This window comes from Pseudorca crassidens, chromosome 16 (genome assembly GCF_039906515.1).
Source record: "Pseudorca crassidens isolate mPseCra1 chromosome 16, mPseCra1.hap1, whole genome shotgun sequence".
Taxonomy (NCBI): Eukaryota; Metazoa; Chordata; class Mammalia; order Artiodactyla; family Delphinidae; genus Pseudorca; species Pseudorca crassidens.
The window spans coordinates 63,494,066-63,513,141 of NC_090311.1; the positions used below are offsets into that span (position 1 = coordinate 63,494,066).

General features: G+C 38.1%; 1 protein-coding gene, 1 long non-coding RNA gene and 1 other non-coding gene across 11 annotated transcripts in view; 2 read left to right on the forward strand and 1 right to left on the reverse strand.

Moving 5' to 3' along the window:
- Nucleotides 1-19,076, forward strand: part of DNA2 (DNA replication helicase/nuclease 2) — a 58,808-nt gene that overhangs the window by 14,878 nt on the left and 24,854 nt on the right. For all 9 annotated transcript variants that reach the window (XM_067710761.1, XM_067710764.1, XM_067710760.1 and 6 more), the window contains 3 exons: nucleotides 265-410; nucleotides 8,662-8,793; nucleotides 15,795-16,014. In XM_067710761.1, the coding sequence (XP_067566862.1) occupies nucleotides 265-410; nucleotides 8,662-8,793; nucleotides 15,795-16,014 (498 nt within the window). The remainder of the gene's footprint in view (nucleotides 1-264; nucleotides 411-8,661; nucleotides 8,794-15,794; nucleotides 16,015-19,076) is intronic.
- On the forward strand, nucleotides 11,273-11,379 carry LOC137209521 (U6 spliceosomal RNA). The gene has a single exon (XR_010936077.1). It is a non-coding gene; the product is annotated as a U6 spliceosomal RNA (small nuclear RNA).
- The window catches only part of LOC137209293 (uncharacterized), a 38,667-nt gene continuing 32,528 nt past the window's right edge, over nucleotides 12,938-19,076 (reverse strand). The window contains exons 2-3 of the long non-coding RNA XR_010935978.1: nucleotides 16,781-16,854; nucleotides 12,938-13,277 (exon numbers count right to left, since the gene is read on the reverse strand). This is a non-coding gene — a long non-coding RNA (uncharacterized lncRNA). The remainder of the gene's footprint in view (nucleotides 13,278-16,780; nucleotides 16,855-19,076) is intronic.

A 19,076-nucleotide genomic window follows, 5' to 3' on the forward strand; every position in this document is an offset into this window, starting at 1 on the left:
GTTATTTTAATTTTTTTCAAAATGGAAATATACTGATTTGAAAATAATAACTTGTAAAATAATTCAGGTAATTCTAGATTGAAGAAAGTGAAAGTCACCTATAATTTCACTCACCAGAAAAATAAATTGTTTCATATTTTGGCATTTGTCTCACCAGTGTACTTTGGTTATGGTGGTTCAATAGGTTAGGTAATAAATGTACGATCACATCTGTTGATACGTTGTGAAATAAGATATTTGTATGATTTTTGTGTTTTTTGGTAGAGCTCTGATCCAGCCACACGCCAAATGCTGATTGGTACCATTCTCCATGAAGTATTTCAAAAAGCAATAAGTGATAGTTTTGCCCCAGGAAAGCTACAAGAACTTGCTTTTCAAACTGTTCAAGAAATAAGGCATCTGAAGGAAATGTAAGTAGTTACGAGAGGAACTATAGATACAGTTTTGTTATATAACTTCTTTCCTAGCATCTATAAGGTTTTTGGCTATTAGACTATTAAATATAAATCAGTATAATACTAGAATGCAGATTTCAGGGCTGTAGTATCCCACTGCAATTCTGCGAAGAGCTTCTGAAATTGCAGAACAGGAATTCTTTGGCTAAAAATACCTAAATATTCTCTATATGCATAATAGACTCCACAGCTGCACTCAGAGAGTGTGAACTTTTTGTTTTACTTCTAGAAACAGTGTGACATCCTGAAAATTGTATGGGGCTGGGAGTCAGATGAAGCTCCTTTCAAATTCTAGCTTTGCCAATTTTATGATTGAACTAGTTACTGAAAGATTCTGGAAAGGGTGATAATACCTGTTTGGCAGACTTTTTGTGACAATGGAGATAATGTATGTAAACCCACAAATGGCTAGTCATTGGCGTTTTATGAGTGGCTACCTGCAGAGGAATTGGCATATTCTCTATTTCTTTCTTGACTCCTACTGCAGTCCATCTTTTTTTCACAGAAATTTTTTTATTAGTGGTGATTTTGCTTTCCCGACTAGTTGATACAAACCTACTTTTCCCAGATATAATTCTACATTTCACTGTGTAAATGAGAAAAATGTGTTCCATAATTCTACACTTATTTACTAATGACGTACAATCTACTGTCTTAAAAACATTTTAGAACCCTGCCCTATGTCAGGCACTGTGTTAAGTGCTTTTTAGCTATCTTATATAATCTGATAGCAACCTGTTATAAAGGAAGAAATGGAAGCACAGAGAAGTTGTCACTTGGTTACAACCACACACAGCATGGCTTTCAGAATATGAATAGCTATAATAAAGTTTTTGCTTAAGAGTTCTACTTATTGCTTTAGTTGCCACTTTGGTTTTCAAATTAAAAAAATTTTTTGTCACACCCTAACCAGGATCTGTTGTGTATTGTATGGATCATTGCCCTGAAACAAAACACATCAAAACTTAGTGCCTTAAAATGACAAACATCTAACCTGTTATCTCATAGTTTTTGTCAGTCAGGAATTTGGAAGTAGTTCAGCTGGGTGGCTCAGGCTCAGGGTCTCCCATGTGAGCTGCATCTGAAGGCATGACCGGGCAGGAGCATCTGCTTCCGTGATGACTCACTCACACGTCTGTTGTGGGGAGGACTCATTTCCTAGCTGGCTGTTGGCAGGAGGCCTCAGTTTCTTGCCATATGGGCTTCTCTAGGGGGCTGGCTGATGTGTCCTGGGACACAATCTGCTTCCTTCAGATTGAAGGGTCCAAGAAAGAGAGCAGGAAGCCACAGTGCCTTTTATAACCTAGTCTCTGATTGCTATGATGTCACTTCTGCTTTTTTTATGAAGTACTCATTACTAAGTCTAGCTCTCCCTTAACGGTAGGGGAATTAGGTGCCATCTTTTGAACGGGGTGTCAAAGGATTTGTGGACATATTTTAAACCACCACAGGTATTCAGGTATCAGGTAACCTGATCAGTCCAGAACCCAACGTGAATATAAGTATGAAAGAAAACAAGGATTTTGAGCAGCCTTGCTCAGAATTCATGTCCTTGTATTAAACCTTGTGCATGTTACGTAATGGAATGTCTCTTATGCCCTCAGCATCTGTTATTTTTCATTAATATCTAACAGTCTTATCTGGTTTCTAAGATGCGGGAGAAAGGTACCTTCATAGTCATTAGGAGAGCTGATAGCTTCATTACTGTATAGGAAAGGAGAAACTTTTTTTTTTTTTTTGCGGTACGCGGGCCTCTCACCGCTGCGGCCTCTTCCGTCGCGGAGCACAGGGCCATGGCCCACGGGCCCAGCCGCTCCGCAGCACGCGGGATCCTCCCAGACCGGGGCACGAACCCGTGCCCCCTGCATTGGCAGGAGGACTCCCAACCACTGCTCCACCAGGGAAGCCCAGGAAAGGAGAAACTTTTAAAAAATATAAGAACTATGAAGATCAGAATTTTGGTTTTTTTGGTTTTGGTTTTTTTGGCCGCACAGCGCGGCTTGAGGAAACTTAGTTCCCTGACCAGGGATCGAACCCATGCCCCCCGCAGTGGAAGCACAGAGTCTTAACCACTGGACCACCAGGGAAGTCCCTTTAATTAATTTTTATTGGAGTATAGTTGCTTTACAGTGTTGTGTCAGGAATGTATTCTTAGCAGATCCTTGGGTATCACTGAATTATATATATATATATGTTTTTTGAAGTATAGTTGATTTACAACGTTGTGTTAGTTTCTGGTGTATAGCAAAGTGATGCAGTTATTTATACATATACATACATATATATTCTTTTTTTTTTTCGGTATGTGGGCCTCTCACTGTTGTGGCCTCTCCCGTTGCGGAGCACAGGCTCCGGACGCGCAGGCTCAGCGGCCATGGCTCACGGGCCCAGCCGCTCTGCGGCATGTGGGATCTTCCCGGACCGGGGCACGAACCTGTGTCCCCTGCATCGGCAGGTGGACTCTCAACCACTGCGCCACCAGGGAAGCCCCCATATATATTCTTTTTTTTAAAAAAATTAATTAACTAATTAATTTTTATTTTTGGCTGCGTTGGGTCTTCCTAGCTGCACGTGAGCTTTCTCTAGTTGCAGCGAGCGGGGGCTCTAGGCACGCAGGCTTCAGTAGTTGTGGCACGTGGGCTCAGTAGTTGTGGCTCGCGGGCTCTAGAGTACAGGCTCAGTAGTTGTGGCACACGGGCTTAGTTGCTCTGTGGCATGTGGGATCTTCCCAGACCAGGGCTGGAACCTGTGTCCCCTGCATTGGCAGGCGGATTCTTAACCACTGAGCCACCAGGGAAGTCCCTATATATTCTTTTTCATATTCTTTTCCATTATGGTTTATTACAGGATATTGAATAGAGTTCCCTGTGCTGTACAGTAGGACCTTGTTTATCTATTTTATATATAGTAGTTTGTATCTGCTAAATCCAAACTTCTAATTTATCCCCACCCCCCCTGCCCCCCCTTCCCCTTTGGTAGTCATAAGTTTGTTTTCTATGTTTGTGAGTCTCTGTTCTCTAAATAAGTTCATTTCTATCATATTTAGATTCCACATATAAGTGATATCATATGATAGTTGTCTCTCTCTGACTTCACTTAGTATGGTAATCTCTCTCCACCCATTTTGCTGCATTATTATTTTTTTTATCATTATATCCTAAGTCATTAAGGGGAAATATGTTTCATTTCAGTTATGAAAATACTAATTCTCTCATGAATCTTGCCCAACCCTGTTCCAAAGGATACTTTTTAAAATTCCCAGAGCCTAAAAATAACAGATCCAAAGTTCTTTCCTGCCCTATCTCATAGGCCCTTCTACTTTATTACAGATCTTAGAACAGATTTTTACCTGTTCATGCTCTGTCCTCTCATTATATCTATAAAAGTCTAGGCTTGAAGATGCCAAACCTTAAGTATCTCTATAGCCTCAGGAAAGAACAGGTGGTTACATGTCATTTTGCGGTGATTTGGCTCGAAATTAAAAAGGCAGAATTCAAATGCAGAAGACTTTAAATAACCAGTGTGGACTGGTTTGGAAACTTAGAAGAGTCCTGGTCTGTAAAAAGTAAAACACTAGGAAGGATCTGCCAAGGAGATGGTGACAGTGAAGAATGGTTCCAGGATGGTTTGCGAAGGTTATTTACGAAAAAGGTTACCCAGTTGTGCAGGTTTTTTTTTTTAATAGTAAATTATTATTTCTAAATAGCTTATAAATTCACATACAGCATGTGTTGTTGTAATAGTACAAGAGGGTGTACAATGATAGTAAGTCCTTTCTACCCCTGCATCCCTGGTCAGTCACTACCAAGCTCCAGAGGCAACTTCTGTTACCAGTTTCTTGTATGTCCTTCCACAGAGATTTCAAATATTTACATGTGATTGTGTGTGTGATTATTTATGTTTATATATTATTTGTTATATAAATGGTAGCATACCATACACATTATTGTATATAAATATTAAATCTTGGGAGTTCCCTGGCGGTCCAGTGGTTAGGATTCAGTGCTTTCACTGCTATGGACTCGGGTTCAATCCCTGGTCAATGAATTAAGATTCTACAGGTCGGGCAGCGTGGCCAAAAAAAAAACTTGGTGATTATTCCATATTAGTACTGATTGAGCTATCTCATTTTTAATTAAGAGTGGCAAAATGTTTCATTGTATGGATGTACAGTAATTTATTTAAGAGCCCCTGGCATTTCAGTCTTTGCTTTTATTAGCAACACTATAATAAATACCTTTGTACATTTTAATTTTAATAGCTGTGCAGGCATATATCTGGGCTCAATACTTAGAAGTGGAATTGTTGGACCAGAGGATATTTACATTTAAACATTTAAAAAATCTTTTTAAAAAAAATTTTTATTGAAGCATAGTTGATTTACAGTGTTGTATTATTTTCTGCTGTACAGCAGTGACTCAGTTATACATATATATATATATTTATATTTATATCCTTTTCCATTATGGTTTATCACAGGATATCGAATATATGATTTATCACAGTTGGACCTTGTTGTTTATCCTTTTTTTTTTTTTGCGGTACGCGGGCCTCTCACTGCTGTGGCCTCTCCCGTTGTGGAGCACAGGCTCCGGACGCGCAGGCTCAGCGGCCATGGCTCACGGGCCCAGCCGCTCGGCGGCATGTGGGATCCTCCCAGACTGGGGCACGAATCCGTGTCCCCTGCATCGGCAGGCGGACTCTCAACCACTGCGCCACCAGGGAAGCCCTGTTTATCCATTTTATAAGAGCTTACGTCGACCTCCCACTCCATCCTTCCCCCAACCAGCTCCCCTTGGCAACCACAAGTCTATTCTCTATGTCTGTGACTTTGTTTCTGTTTCGTAGATAGGTTCATTTATGTCATGATTTAGATTCCACGTATAAGCGATATCATATGGCATTTTTCTTTCTCGTTCTCATTTACCTCTCTTAGAATGATAATCTCTAGTTGCATCCATGTTGCCGCAAATGGCATTATTTCATTCTTTTTTATGGCTGAGTAGTATTCCACTGTATATATGTACCACGTCTTTATCCATTCATCTGTCGATGGACATTTAGGTTGTTTTCATGTCTTGGCTATTGTGAGTAGTGCTGCTGTGAACATAGGGGTGTATCTTTTTGTTAACAAATCTTTTTATTTGAAAATAATTTTAAATTTAGAGAAAAGTTGCAAGAGTAGTACAAAGAACATCCATATACTGTTTACTCAGATTTACCTGCTGTGTGTGTTTTTCTAAACCGCTTGGATTAAGCTGTATATGTGTTATTTTGACCTTTAAATACTTAAATGTGTATTTCCTAAGAATAAGGATTTTCTCTTATGTAACCACAGAACAGTTATCAACTTCAGGAAATTTAACATTGTTATAATACTTGTGTCTGATCTACTGTGCACATTTCAGTTTTGTCCAGTAATGTTCTTCATAGCATTTTTTTCCCTCCAGGACAGGATCCGGTCTGGGTACATTTAAAGTTTTGATATATATTGTCAAATTGCTCTATGTAGACATTGTCCTGTTTCTTTCTTCCATTCATTGTTTTCCAGTTTTGTTGAGATATCATTGACATATAACATTGTATTAGTTTAAGGTATACAAGTTAATGATTTAATATGTGTGTATATTGCAGAATTCATTTTGCATTTCTATAGGCAATATATGGGTCCTTGTTTCCCCCACGTCCTCACCTATATCATCTTTCATCCACTCTAAGTTTCCCAGATTTCAAACAGTCTTTTTCATACAAACACCCTTTGCCTTATGTCGACTGATTGTGTTTCTGTAGGTCATTCGGGGCACTTTGGTGTCAGTAATTGCTCCCTGGTTTGAGATTCTTCAGCTTTGCCTTCAACCTGAAGTTGCTTTTGTGGTCAGGCCAAGCAATCTTGGCAGAGCTAGGATTGCTAATTTTGTCTTCCCTGCTGAACTGGCTCTCCCAGAGGACTGGTAGGGCTCTGCTTTCTTAGTTCTGGTAAGCCAGAGGTAGCAGAAACCTAGGAAAGTAGGAGCTTATTAAATTTGGTATTAGAAATGTTACAGAGTTATTATATGGTAAATTTGTAGCGTTTTGGAGTCTCAGATTTTGATGAATATGTTATTGAATATTGTGCTATCTTCAGAAGGAGAGAAAAATGGTAAGTTGTGTTTTTTGAAAGGAGTTTGCAGACTGTTGGAGGCTATACCAGTACTCAGGTGAACTCAGGCCTGCAGGGAGAAAATTATGGCAGTAAATTATTAAAACACAGTGTAGAAGGGAGCATAGGGGTTAAGAACTTAGGTTCCCAAGCTAGAGCTGTGTGTCCTTTGGAAGTAACTTCTGAGCTTCAGTTTCCTTAGCTCTAAAGTGGGGTGACAATAATAGTATCTCATAGAGATATAATGAGGGTTGAAAGTGTTCATGTTAAGCACCTAGAATAGTACCTGGCCTAGAGTCAGCATTATATGAGTATTCACTGTTATTATCTTCATACCTTATTGAGTTCTTATCATAAGCCAAGTATTAATACTTTACGTAGGCTGTTTTATTTAATCATAAAACTAACTGTGTGGTAGTTATCAACTCACCTTACAGATGAAGAAACTGAGGCTCAGCTAACAGTGAATCGCCCAAAGTTACACATCTAATAAAGAGTTAGGATTCAAACCTAGGTGTGATCTGACAGAAACACGTGTGCTCTTAACACCCCAGAGTAGTTATTAAGATTGTGATGCTTAAACATGCAGAAGGAGCTGGGAGAACTATCCTGGGAAGGGGACAGCAGGTTTCAAAATTTTTTGGTCTCAGGACCATGTTACACTAAAAAAATTATTGAGGACCCTGAGGAGCTTTTGTTTATGTGGGTTATATCTATAGATAATTACTGTACTAGAAATGAAAACTGAGACAGTTTTAAAATGTTTATTGGTTAATTTGAAAATAACAATAACAATCCATTCCATGTTAATATAAATAACAGTCTAATGAAAAATAACTGTTTCTGAAAAAAAATGTAATGATACAAGTGGCATTGTTTTACATTTTTGCAGATGTTTTAATTTTATGACTTAATACATATTGACACCTGTATATATAAAATAGATAACTAATAAGGACCTACTATACAGCACAGGGAACTCGCCTCAATACTCTGTAATGGCCTATATGGGAAAAGAATCTAGAAAGAGTGGATATATGTAAACGTGTAACTGATTCACTTTGCTGTACACCTGAGACTAACACAACATTGTAAATCAACTATACTCCAATTAAAAAAAAAGACATCTGGTTTCTTATATCTGCTTCTTCATTCTCTATATTGCTATATTGTATGTGTGTATGTGGACTCAGAAATCTCCACTGTGTACTCATGAGAAAACAAGAGCAAAAAAGGCAAATAATGTTGTAGTATTATTATGACATAGTTTTGACCTTATGGGCACCCTGAAAAACTGAGACTAGATTCTGGTAGTCTTTGCTGACTTCTGACTTAAGAAGTTAACATTCCTATAAATTGTCCTTTAATTCGGTAAGGCTGATGTGACTTTTCTGTTCCTACAGTCTTTTTTCCTCTTTTACTTTTCTACTTTCCATTGCTGGGTTTCAGGAGCAACATCTTCTACGGTTTCTTTTTTATCACAAAAGTGTAGCTGGGACCTATTAGACCTGAGATGATAGGAGTTGGAGCAGATCTGAAATTTGATGTCATGTCACTGTTATTTGGATTTTTTGTGTGTGGTAAAATACACATAGCATTAAAAATCACAATCTTAACCACTTTTAAGGGTACAGTTAAGTGGCATTAAGTACATTGACATTGTTGTGCAAACATTACCATCCTCCACCTCCAGAACTTTTTTTATCTTCCCAGACTGAAACTTTATATCCATTAAACAACTCCCCCCTTCCCTCGGTCCCTGGCAGTCACCATTCTTTCTGTCTCTATGAATTTGACTATTCTAGGTACCTCATGTAAGCGGTCATGCAGTATTTGTCCTTTTGTTGTTGGCTTATTTAGTCTAATGTCCTCAAGGTTCATTTATGTTGTAGCAAGTATCAGAATTTCCTTCCTTTCCAAGGCTGAATAATATTCCATTGTATATATCAAATTTTATTTATCCGTTCATTAGTTGATGGGCACTTGGGTTGCTTATTTGAATGTTTTTTTCCTTGTTTACTTTTTTCATATTTAAGCTTTCATATTTAATATCTCTTACTTTGGTAGGTACCGCCTAAATCTGAATCAAGATGAAATAAAACAAGAAGTAGAGGAGTATCTTCCTTCATTTTCTAAATGGGCTGGAGATTTCATGCATAAACATACTTCAACTGACTTCCCTCAGATGCAGCTCTCTCTGTAAGAAACCCATTTTGTTTATATGGTGTTCATATCTTTAGACCAGGATCTTATTCAAGATGTTGAATTAAAGCTTTTTAGAGGTCAAGTTATGACTAGCCTTTTTGTTTGCTTACTTTATAAGTTACAGTCCTGAGTATAATTCTTGGACAAAAAAAATAATCTAGTGAATAGAAAATTCTATTTTCACTATAGTAAAATTTATAATTTTTGGATGTAGGTATAGTTTTTTAATAAAATCTTCAGTTTATAAATATATGGGAGGGCTGTCCTAATTTCATATATATTTCTCTGTGTTACTATCATATATGGACTGTCTCATGTGTTGATTACCATGGATTTGTGCTGTATGTTTATTTATTTTTATTTATTTTTAATAAATTTATTTATTTATTTATTTTTGGCTGTGTTGGGTCTTCGTTGCTGTGCGTGGGTTTTCTCACGTGGGTTTTGCAGTGAGCGGGGACTACTTTTCGTTGTGGTGTGTGGGCTTCTCATTGTCGTGGCTTCTCTTGTTGCAGAGCATGGGCTCTAGGCACACAGGCTTCAGTAGTTGTGGCACGTGGGCTCAGTAGTTGTGGTGCACGGGCTTAGTTGCTCCGCAGCATATGGAATCTTCCAGGGCCAGGGCTCGAACTTGTGTCTCCTGCATTGGCAGGTGGATTCTTAACCACTGCACCACCAGGGAAGCCCTGTGCTGTGTGTTTAAATAGTGTGTTTAGGCATTCAATACTGTTTGGCATTTGGTTTGTTTTTTACCTTTTTTCCCCTTAAAGTAGCATTGATACAAATTTGTAGGTCATCCTTTTTTTCCCCCCCATTATTTGCCCATTCAGCAAATATTTATTAAGTGCCTAATACGTGCCAAGTAATGTTCTAGGTGCTGGGATCACAGTAGCAAAAAATAAAAAAAAAAGCAACTGACTTTATGGTGCTTCTGTACTACTGAACAAGTAAACAGCAGGGTGCCAGATTGTGATAAGTGCAGTGTAGAACAATGGGGAGGATAAGAAAGAGGAGTTGGAGGGACATGTTATTTCCCAAGAGTGGTCATGAAAGGCCTCTGTATATAAGGTGACATTGAGCAGGAGCCTGAAGGAAGTGAAGGAGGCAGCCATGCAGCTGTTTCCAGGAAGAGCACTCAGGTAAAAGCCCTGTGGCTAACGCACTCCTACGGTGTGGCTGGAGCAGAGTGAGGTGGAACAGGAGAAGCAGCTGTCCTGGGGCCTCATAAGGCTTACAGGATATTGGCTGCCATTCTGAGTCCATGACCACGTGTAATCTGGCTACCATGGGAAGCCATTGCAGGGTTTGTACAGAGGTTTTTGATCTGATTTCTTTCTTTTTTTTTTTTTTAAACAGGCAACATTTTCTTTTTCTTTAAGTAGTCATAACTTCCTTTATATCAATATTCTTATCTTTTTCTCAATATTCTCAGTATTTTATCTTGTGACATTTTGTGATCTGAACTTGTTTTAAGATTTGTGAATCAGAAATCTTGGGAACAGTCAGGCCTTTGTGCCAGTGTGTTTTCTCAAGTTCAAAGGACACACTGAGCCTGGATGTGAATCCCAGTTTTGCCACAATTTGTCTGTGCAACTTTAGTCAAGTTCCTTATTCTCTCTGTGCTACTTTCTATATTGATCTGATTTACTTTTGAAAGAATCAATCTTTTAAGACTATGCTATATGGTAAGGGCAGAGGTAGAGACACCAATTTGGAGGTTCTTGCAGGAATCCAGGCAAGAGTTGGTGGTGGCTTAGACCAGAGTGAGGGTTGTGGAAGTGATGAGAATCAGTTGGATTACGGTCAGATTTTCAACGTAGTGCTGATAGGTTTTGGTGCAGGGTGTGAGGGAAAAAAAAGTCAGTGGTGATTTCAGGGGAGAAAATGTGATGAGAATGGAGTCAAGAGAGAATGGTAGAGGAGGATTTGGAGGCAGGGAATGTAGACTACTATATTGACAGGTTGTTCTATGAAAGGGTATGTAGAAATGGAATGGCTTATGTGGGGTTAAGAGAGTTTTGTTGTTGTTTTGAAGATGGGAGGTATAACATGTTTATATGCCAGTGAGAAGAATTCCATAGAGACGGTAACATTAACACTTAGAAGAGATGGGAGGAGTCTTAGAGCTGTGTCATTGAGTAAAAGAGAGGGATTAGAGTACACAAGTGGAGGGGTGGACCTCACGGGGACAGTTATTTCTGTGCATTAAAACCTCATAACTGGACTACTTCACCCAAGGTACTTGGAAAATTTACAACCTTTTGCATATTGCTAGAATTCTTTGAGAATTTTTTAAGTCATTTTAGAAAGTTGCTAGCAATGTTTAAATGTCCTGTGTCTGCCGGTAAGATTTTATTTATTTTATTATTATAATTATTTATAATTGAGTATATTCGTAGAGTTGTACAACCATCACCACAATCAGTTTGCCAATAGGACTCTGATATATCTATTTTTAAAATACTTAGTGGTTGTGCTCGTTGTGGCAGCACATGCAGTAAAATTGGAACGATACAGAGAAGATTAGCATGGCCCCTGCACAAAGATGACACACAAATTCGTGAAGCGTTCCATATTTTTAAAAAGAATACATATATATCTATAAGTATATCACTTTGCTGTACACCTGAAACTTACACAACACTGTAAATCAACTATACTTCAATAAAAAAAAAAACTTAGTGGTTAAAAAAAACCAAAGCTTATCTTGCTGTTAGAATTGGGTTTATTTATCATATTTTTTACTTCTGTTGTGGTCATAAATTTACCACCAGGTCCTTACCCTAAAAAAATGCTAGAGTAAATTGGTTAAAGTTTCTTGTAGTGTTTTTTAAATAAATTTATAAGTGCTTTGTTCTTTGTTATTTCTTTGGAGCAGATTGCTATGTCTGGTATAGGGGGTGGATCTTGGTGCATTAGTTGTCATTGTGATAATCTGCTAACTGTTTATTAAGTAGTCATTCTTTTCCTGGTTCCTTGCTTTGTTTTATAATATTTCTGTCATTCTGGTCTCTTGATTTTCTGTAATAATAACAAACTGAATTTTGTTTTCCATTGTTCCTAATTCTTTCTTTCTTTTTCTTAACATTTTGCTTAGCAATATTCTTTATATATATATATATATATATATATATATATGAGTTAATTAATTTATTTGTTTTTGGCTGTGTTGGGTCTTTGTTCTTGAGTGCAGGCTTTCTCTAGTTGCGGTGAGCAGGGACTACTCTTCATTGCGGCGCGTGGGCTTCTCATTGTCATGGCTTCTTTTGTTGTGGAGCACAGGCTCTAGGCGCACAGGTTACTGTAGTTGTGGCACGTGGGCTCAGTAGTTGTGGCTTTTGGGCTCTAGAGCTCAGGCTCAGTAGTTGTGGCTCACGGGCTTAGTTGCTCCGCGGCATGTGGGATCCTCCCGGACCAGGGCTCGACCGTGTACCCTGCGTTGGCAGGTGGATTCTAACCACTGCGCCACCAGGGAAGTCCCCCTAATTATTTCTTTATCCTTGTTTACCTTCCCTCCCTACCTTTCTTTCCTCCCTTATTATTTCTTTTGGTCATTTAAATTTGCTTGAGATTTAAAATTGTGGTGGATATCCATTTCTGTGGTTGTTTTATCTTTTTTTTTTTTTTGTCTTGCCCATGGCTTGTGGGATCTTAGTTCCCCAACCAGGGATTGAACCCAGGGCCATAGCAATGAATGCGCCAAGTCCTTACCACTGGATCGCCAGGGAATTCCTTATGGTTGTTTTAGATACTAGCTTTTCTTTCACTGTTGTTTTAGCATTTCGTTTGCATGTTTTTTTCTTTTGGCTAAAATTTGCTTATTGTTTTTGCAGAGTTAATAAGCTGTCATATTCTCACAGACTTATGGACTTATCTATTCAGCAAAATGTATTGCATGCTGCATCTGTGCCCAGGATTGTTCTAGGTGTTACAGGGAGACTAAAACCCTCCAGGAACTCGGTGTATTGGTGGTAGTTGAAAATGTAGAAGTGGAGGGGATTGCTGAGAGAGAATAGCAATCTGCTGAGGGCAGCAGAAGAGGCATAGAACCCTGGGAGGTTACCTTGTATAAGGACAGAGGGAGAGAGTGGAATCCGTCGAAGGAGGCTTGGAGTGGACCAGCAAGGGATTTGGTAGCTTGGAAGAAGTTATCATGGAAGCCTAGGAGAGTTTGGGATTCAGAATCATCTTTGACCTGAAGGGGATTTTTGAGATTTCAGTCTTAGATTTCCAGTAAGGAAATTGAGGTCCAGTGAGGTGGTGTGACTTGTCCAGGTTTTATGTGAAAAACCGGTGGTCGAGCAGAGTCTAGAACAAGGAATTTCTTGATTCTCAGCTTGGTGTTCTCACCTCCGTAGCTTGGTGTAAGACTCTTCTTTGTTTCAGTTATTTCTGATGGGGTTTTATGTGTCTGTCTGTGAAGGAGGCGCTTCTCTGTACTTTACTTTGCATCATTTCCCCAGCAGTCTATAGCTAGTCTTTAAAAGAAACAACAAAACTTTAGACTTTAGAGCAGAGAATGAGACCTTTAAAAGCCATTTCAAGACAGAACCTTTCTTACCCATAAGTAGTAAATGTGTATTTTCTTAATCTTCATGACCTCTTATATTCTCTATCAGGTGACTCTCAAAGGAGTTTTATAGCATTATGTTGATGAAAAGCATAGAAGTTAAATTGAAGTACCTGTCATTTGTTCTACAGATCTAAGACTAAAACCACATTACTTCTTTTTCTAGGGGAAAGAATAGTAATAGTAATAGTAAAAGTTTCATTACCTATCTTCTAAGTATACATGTGACATATTTAATAAAGTTTGCTTTATTTCATATACGTATATTTAAATACATGTCATGATCAGATAACATCCATCAGAGAAAACAGATTAATATTTAAGAAATTTCTGATAAGTTGTGGCTTCCCTGAATTCCTCTATTGTCCTCTTCAAAGATTGCAGAAAGGGCTTCCCTGGTGGCGCAGTGGTTGAGAGTCCGCCTGCCGATGCAGGGGACACGGGTTCGTGCCCTGGTCCGGGAGGATCCCACATTGCCGCGGAGCGGCTGGGCCTGTGGGCTGTGGCCGCTGGGCCTGCGCGTCTGGAGCCTGTGCTCCGCAACAGGAGAGGCCACAACAGTGAGAGGCCCGCGTACCGCAAAAAAAAAAAAAACAAGATTGCAGAAGTATACGTATATTCCTGGAGATTATATTTGAAGCATCCTGAAAAGGTTTTTAAAAAATTACCAAAGATAGCATTCTTCCTCTTAGAAAATATTCTCATTTGTTAAGAAATAGATGCTGATCTAAATAACATGAAATTAGCAAAACAAGTCAACTAAATCATGTATTCTGACAGCCAGAATTCTTATACTTTTTGAATCTTGATTTTTAAATGATATAAAATGTTTTATTACTAGAAAATTTATCCTTTTCATTTAAGATTTACATTACATTTAGTATTTTATATGGCTTTGAGTATAAAATAGGATTAATAAATAAAAGACTGTTCCTATCTGACCTTTCTTCTGCAGAATAACTTACTGCTTTGAAAATGAGTAAATCTTAGATAAGAGAAGTGCAAGAGGCTTTAAAAGTTATTTTCATCTCTTCTAATTCCTTTGACATTCATAAATTCCTTTTTTCCTCCTTCCTGTGCTCTTGGCTTATTTAACAGGTAAGATACTAAAATCAGAACCTCTTTTGTAATATAAAACAACAATGTTGAGTACTTAGTGTTAAATATTGATAGTGGCAGAGCTGGATTCATTTAATGATTAAGTAAAGGATATAATGAGTAAGTGCAGGAGCACCTGAGCTTCTCTGAGGGCTGTCGTGGGGTTGAGGGTAGGGATGAAGCGCTTGGGTGATCAGGGCCCACACAGCATAGATAGTGGGGAGAGACAGCTTGTTCTTACTCAGGTTAATATGGTGTTACATGGAAAAACACATCCCTTGTTACCGAGGGTGCAACCACGTGCAAGCCATTATATGTTAATCTGTGTAATAATTGTACATCAGAATATTCAGACTGTCATAGTGGCTCCAGCAGTCCAAGGAGTGAGACTTTTGCATTGTAATATAGATAGACTTGAGGAAATAAAGGCCTGAGTTAGGAAGATTATTGTGGGAATGAACTGAAAGGGACAGACGATAAATATTAAGAAAATTTAAATTATATGAGTTAGCAGCCACAAAAAGGAATGAAATTGGGTCATTTGTAGAGACGTGGATGGACCTAGAAAGTGTCATACAGAGTGAAGTAAGAGAAAAACAGATGTCGTATAGTAACACATATATGTGGAATCTAGAAAAATGATACAGATGATCTTATATGCAAAGCATAAATAGAGACACAGACGTAGAGAACAAATGTATGGACACCAAGGGGGAAAGGGGTGGGGTGGGAGGAATTGGGAGACTGGGATTAACACATATACAGTATTGATACTATGTATAAAATAGACAACTGATGGGAACATACTGTATAGCACAGGGAACTCCACCTAATGCACTGTGGTAGCCTAAATGGGAAGGAAGTCCAAAAGGGAGGGGATATCTCTCTGTATGTGTATGGCTGATTCATTTTGTTGTGCAGTGGAGGCTAACACAGAATTGTAAAGCAACGATACTCCAATAAAAATAATAAATAAATAAATTATGAGTTAGAACTGATAGGATTCAAACTTGCCTGTGCATCAGAATCACTTGGAGAGTTTGTTAAACAAATTCTGGGCCTCACCTGTTGGTCTGGAATGGGGCCTGATAATTTGCATTTATGACACATTCCCTGGGTGGTGCTGATGCTACTCATCCAGGAAGCATACTTTGAGAATCACTGCCATAAATGTCTGTAGACTCCTTCCCATCCCCACATTCCGTGCATGCAGTAGAGAGTCAATGCCAGCATATAAGAAATGAGCTAAGTGTTCTAATTCAATTCAATTAAATATTTTAGTTAAATATTTCTAATTAATTAAATATCTTTGTGTTTTGTTTTTTAGGCCAAGTGATGGTAGTGACGGTAATTCAACATGTAATATCGAAGTTATAAACTCACTGGATATTGAAGAAAGCATTTGGTCTCCTAGGTTTGGATTGAAGGGCAAAATAGATGTTACAGTTGGCGTGAAGATACATAGAGGATGTAAAACGAAATATAAGATAATGCCACTGGAACTTAAAACTGGCAAAGAATCAAATTCTATTGAACACCGTAGTCAGGTATAAATATTAATAAGAAAATTATGAGTGTGTAATATATTTAACTTTTTTTAATATGTTTGAAAAGTAGTCGCTTTATATATTTTGATTCAATTCAGGTGATTTTTAATTTAACCCAGCATTTCCTAAACCTAATTTACCACAGAGCTACTGTTTTCATGTAACATCTACATAGGATACTCTTTAGGAAACAGCAGTGTAAATTTATTCTTTTACTTCTGACCTTTAATCCAATGATGTTGATTTTTTTTTAAAAAAATGTCCCATTGTTCTTTTACAATTTTATTTTATTTTATTTTTTATTTTTTTGCGGTACGCAGGCCTCTCACTGTTGTGGCCTCTCCCGTTGCGGAGCACAGGCTCTGATGCACAGGCTCAGCGGCCATGGCTCACGGGCCCAGCCGCTCCATGGCATGTGGGATCTTCCCAGACCGGGGCACGAATCCGTGTCCCCTGCATCGGCAGGTGGACCCTCAACCACTGCGCCACCAGGGAAGCCCCATTGTTCTTTTTAAAAAAAAAATATTTATTTATTTATTTTGGCTGCGCCGGGTCTTAGTTGCGGCAGGTGGGATCTTCGTTACAGCATGTTTAGTTGCGGCATGAGGGCTTCCTAGTTGTGGCATATATGTGGCATCTAGTTCCCCGACCAGGGATTGAACCTGGGCCCCCTTTGTTGGGAGCGCGGAGTCTTGCCCATTGGACCACCAGGGAAGTCCCAATATATTGATTTTTATTTAAAATGAAATATAGAACTGTATCTTACCATTAAGTTAAATTCAAGTTTTCTTAATCATCTTCTCCTTGGTAAATATGTCTTCTGTTGTCCTTCAAAATGACCTGAAATTTATATTAATTATAGTGAGTTAACAAATCAAAGTAACTAACATAAAGTTCTATTTTTTCTAATTATTTCCATTCCCTCTGCCAACCTCCACATTGGCAGTCTATGGTATGTTCTAGACACTTTTTTTTTTTAATTTATTTTATTTTATTTTGGCTGCACTCGTGGCACATGGGATCTTAGTTCCCCCACCAGGGATCGAACCCGAGCCCCCTGCAGTGGAAGCGTGGAGTCTCAACCACTGGACCACGAGGGAAGTCCCCTAGACACTTTTAAATAAGCAAAGATAAAACTAAAAGTAGTAACATTATTGTATTTTTATGGTATAATAAGTATTAAAGGAACAAATAATATAACAAATAACATAGCATTTGTAATATAACTTAAACTTCCTTTTGCCCATGGAATTTTCACATTTTATTTCAGCAGATTTTATGTAAAATAGGTGCAGATTCAAAGTACTGAATTGTATAATCAGGGATTAACAAGATCTTCCCTTATTAAATCTTTCTTGCTATTCTTAATTGTGTACCAAGCACCAAAGGTTCTCACAAAAGCTTTTCCATTTGGGAATGAAAAATAGGGTAACCTTGTTGTTTCACCTATCATTGGGTTTTACAGATACTGGAGGTAGAGGAAAAATTAGGCTTCCCCTATCAGAAGACTTGAATTTTTCACTTTGGTAAAACAGAAATGGCTGAAATTATGAACAAAGACTTGGCTAGATTAAAGCCTTCTTGTGAAAGGAAAATCATGTCTAGATAGAAGAAAAGCTATTTTTTAAAAATTTTTATTTATTTTTTAAATTTATTTATTTTTGGCTGTGTTGGGTCTTCGTTGCTGCACGTGGGCTTTCTCTAGTTGCGTCGACGGGCTTCTCATTGTGGTGGCTTCTCTTGTTGTGGAGCACGGGCTCTAGGCGCGCAGGCTTCAGTAATTGCGGTGCATGGGCTCAATAGCTGTGGCTCGCGGGCCCTAGAGTGCAGGCTCAGTAGTTGTAGCGCCCGGGCTTAGTTGCTCTGCAGCATGTGGGATCTTCCCGGACCAGGGCTCGAACCTGTGTCGCCTGCATTGGCAGGTGGATTCTTAACCTCTGCACCACCAGGGAAGCCCAAGAAAAGCTATTTTGAAGTCAAAGATTTGAAGAAATGTGTTTTGTGTATGTGAGGCTGAAAATTTTTACTTGTGTTTTTAAGGACAAGTTTGTTTGAAATCACTTCTGAATGCTAAAAGGAAGAGAAATACAAAAGCATTTCAGCATCTAAAGTGGTCTAGATTTAAAGACCTTTCTTCTAAGGCCACTGCTCTAAATTGTAGTGCCTTCAAGGCAAAGAATGTTACTGTATTTAATTTTGTTCAGTTGGAACTTTTATCTTTGCAAGAATAGAAGCTGGAAGAAGAACTTTTAAGAATACAGTGGTGTTTATCATATTTAAAAACAGGAAAAATGATTTGGACAAGGCTCAAACAAATATATTGGAGTGCATATTGCATATTCATTGAGTAAGAAACAAGGAGACATTGAAAGAATAATTATAGTAATTCATTGAGATATATACATAGATAGATAGGTAAATAGATAGATATTGCGGATGAGGAAAGACATAGATCTCCCCTTTTAGGAATTTTTTTTTCTTCAAATTAAAACTTTAATGAATATAATTACTAGTGCATAAGCAAAAGAATATTAAATCCAGGTATAATTTTTCATTAAAGATTTTAAATCACTTCCTTTTTTGTTATGTATATATATATTTTTTAACATCTTTATTGGAGTATAATTGCTTTACATTGTTGTGTTAGTTTCTGCTGTATAACAAAGTGAATCTGCTATATGTATACATATACCTTTTAGGAGATTTGACTTCTCACTTTGGTAATACAGAAAAAGTTTATGTTATAAACTAACTTTAGTTAAGGAAGATCTTTATTTTATAAATGGATTGTATTCTAAAAATTCATTTCTAAGTCAGTAATGTGACATTAGAAACATTTTCTTGTTTTTTTTTTTTGGCCGTGCTGCACGGCATGTGGGATCTCTGTTCCCTGATCAGGGATCAAACCGGTGCCCCTTGCATTGGGAGTGTGGAGTCTTAACCAGTGGACCACCAGGGAAGTCCCCCTGAAACACATTTTCTAAAGGAAAAATATTATATGGAGCTGTGATCTCTAAACCAGCTCACAGAAGCCTATTTCACTTGTGATATAGTTGGATTAT